General features: G+C 39.8%; 1 protein-coding gene across 1 annotated transcript in view; it reads left to right on the top strand.

Annotated features, from left to right (window-relative positions):
* The window catches only part of LOC119408181 (FERM, ARHGEF and pleckstrin domain-containing protein 2), a gene marked incomplete at its 3' end in the record, with an annotated part of 30861 nt that extends 28294 nt beyond the window's left edge, over positions 1–2567 (top strand). Inside the window, 1 exon segment of the mRNA XM_037675020.1 lies at positions 2420–2567. Coding sequence (XP_037530948.1) covers positions 2420–2567 — 148 coding nt within the window.
* Between the last annotated feature and the right edge of the window lie 63 nt (positions 2568–2630).

Here is a 2630-nt window from a genome sequence, read left to right as displayed (position 1 = left end):
TATATATATATATATATATATATATATATATATATATATATATACACACACATACACTAAAATAAACTGCTACTTACTATTTGTACTACCAGTACTATTCCTACTTTGTGGTTTTTCACTTATCGCAGGGCTTCATGGTACAGATTCCCCACGATAAACAAGGCATTACTGTATATGTAAACTTTGTGAACTATATAACGTTAAAAATTAGCAACGTGCCGTCTTCTGTTATGGTGTGTAGCTGCATCTAGGCATAACAAAGATCCCTACGTAAAGTAGTTTTCCACATCAAAATCTTGTCCAGAGAAACACTCGCCTCTAATTCTACAAGCGTTCACCATACAAACCCCTCTACGACAGGGCATCGGTGACCCCTGTCACCCATCTAACTTGTCACTACCGTCGAGCTTCCAAGATATTTAAAATGATCCCCTTGGTCAACTGTTGCCCGTTGATGTAAGAGTCGGGCCTTTCTCCCACATTCAAAGTTTCTCTTTTGTTTTTGAGCCAAAGCCCCATATTCTGTGACAGACGGTCACATGCATGCAGAAGAACTTGGAAGTGGAGTGTGATGTCATCAAAGTAGTTTGATCTGCCAAATATCTTAAGAACCACTGGATCTGAACTCTATCTCTCAGAAAGTAATCACTGAATGTACATGTACAAGTGATTGACTTTAGAGTCAGCTCCTGGCCACCACAGCTAGGCAAACTAGCGAAGGCTAAATACATTTATCATATTTACATTTGTCATATTTACAGATAAGTCCTATGAGTCTTGGCTCCTATAACTCCTTTATCTGAATTAGGGATGCACCAATCCACTTTTTTTACTTCCGATCCCAATACCTAAATCTGAGTACCGGCCGATACCGATCCAGTTCCGATATCATCATCATTGATTTTATATGAGGCTGTAATAATCTCCTCTCAAGTTCAATTTGTACAAATATTTGCATGCATGTCCAAAAAGGCAACTTGAGGTAAGTTTTATTAATGTTGGATAAGTTTTAAAGTTAGAATTAAATTCTGCTAACACAAAACAAGTTTATTTTTATTCCTAGTTTTAAAGTGGATATTAAAGTGATTAATTTAAGTGATTGTTTAAAGTTGTTTTATATTTTATAAGGAGCAGATATAAGAATTTTTTCTTCTTTCTGCACTCTTTTCATTCAATGTGTTCTTTTTGATGATTTTTTTTTTATTTTGTTTCATTTAAATGAATGAATAAATGAATTAAATAAAATAAAATGTTAAATTGCTTCAAACACCTGCTAAGTTCATGGCATAAACCAACAGACATGTTCCTGTTTTTAGTATTTTACATCACTTTATAATGTAGCAGTTTATGTTTTTAATATATATAAATTTCAAATCATATGTTTTTTATGATTGTCTACTGTTGTACTGATAAATATCTCCTTGAGGGTAAACTATATCTTGGCTGCAAGTATCAAGCTTCTACAACTGATAGTGGTTGGTCATTAATTATGATGAAGTTTAGCAACTTCTCTGTAAACATTTGAGCTCCGTGGTTTCAGCGACGTCTACTTCTTGTTCAATCCGAAGCAGGCAGCCTGATTTGGGGCAGCCGCGCTCAGTCTGTCCCTCCTCAGAGACGGGCAGACTGAGCAGGGCAGATTGGACGCGGCTGGCCGGGGTCGAGTCGCTTGTTGTGGGTTGAGCAAAGAGCAGCGCCCCGCTGAAGCCACGGAGCTCGAATGTCCATCGTAAAACTAACTTTAACGTGGTTTAAAGTGGCGCTGTGGCTCTGTAGACATTGCACGTTGCTGTCTTGTTTTGTGGTGTTTCTAGTGTAAAATACTTCCACACAGCGGACATGTTTCGATGAAAAGTTTGTTAGCTGTTAGCCACAGTGCTGCTAACTCAGTCCTCACGTTGTAGCTGGCTGCAAACTATGAACTGGATTTCCTGAATGTGAGGGGGGTCTTATTACTCTGGGTTCATGAGACACACCGCCGTTCAGGAAATCCATCCTATAGTTTGAAGCCAACTTGCATCATGGATTGGAAAAATCCGATACGTAAATTATGCTGGTATCGGAGGCCGATACGGATACTGGATCGGATCGGCCCCATCCCTTATCTGAATGTATGCTTTCTGACTTAAATACCAGCATCACACAGTTCCAACCATATAGATCTCCAATGTGAATGTCATGTTGTAAAGCGACGTAGCCTTACCAATAGTTGTGCAATACAGTGTTTCCCTGGCAAAGTGAAAGCAAACTCTTGGTCCATAAAGCCGCTGCATAATGAGACAAACAGTCCTTGTAACCCTCAGAGAGTCCTTAGAACAGTTGAGTCTGAAAACACTAATGACTGAGTCCAACACAGATGGGCCTCGTCACCTTCATGTAGCACCAGTTGCTATCAGTGATTGTTGATGCTGTTTTTCAGAGGCCAGACACCTGCTGAATCTGACTTCCAAATCTTGGAAATCGCCCGTAAACTGGAAATGTACGGTGTCCGCTTCCACCCAGCAGCCGATCGCGAGGGCACCAAAATCAACCTGGCTGTGGCTCACATGGGGCTTCAGGTTTTTCAGGTAATCACTGCTTCAATATCAGCTCTGAATAACACACGGCTATTTAACAATGTTGCTAACAGC

The sequence above is a fragment of the Nematolebias whitei genome, chromosome 3 (genome assembly GCF_014905685.2).
Source record: "Nematolebias whitei isolate Nwh7 chromosome 3, NemWhi1, whole genome shotgun sequence".
Classification (NCBI taxonomy): Eukaryota; Metazoa; Chordata; class Actinopteri; order Cyprinodontiformes; family Rivulidae; genus Nematolebias; species Nematolebias whitei.
The sequence above is the reverse complement of the archived record's forward strand: the minus strand, read 5'-3'. Positions and strand labels throughout refer to the sequence as shown.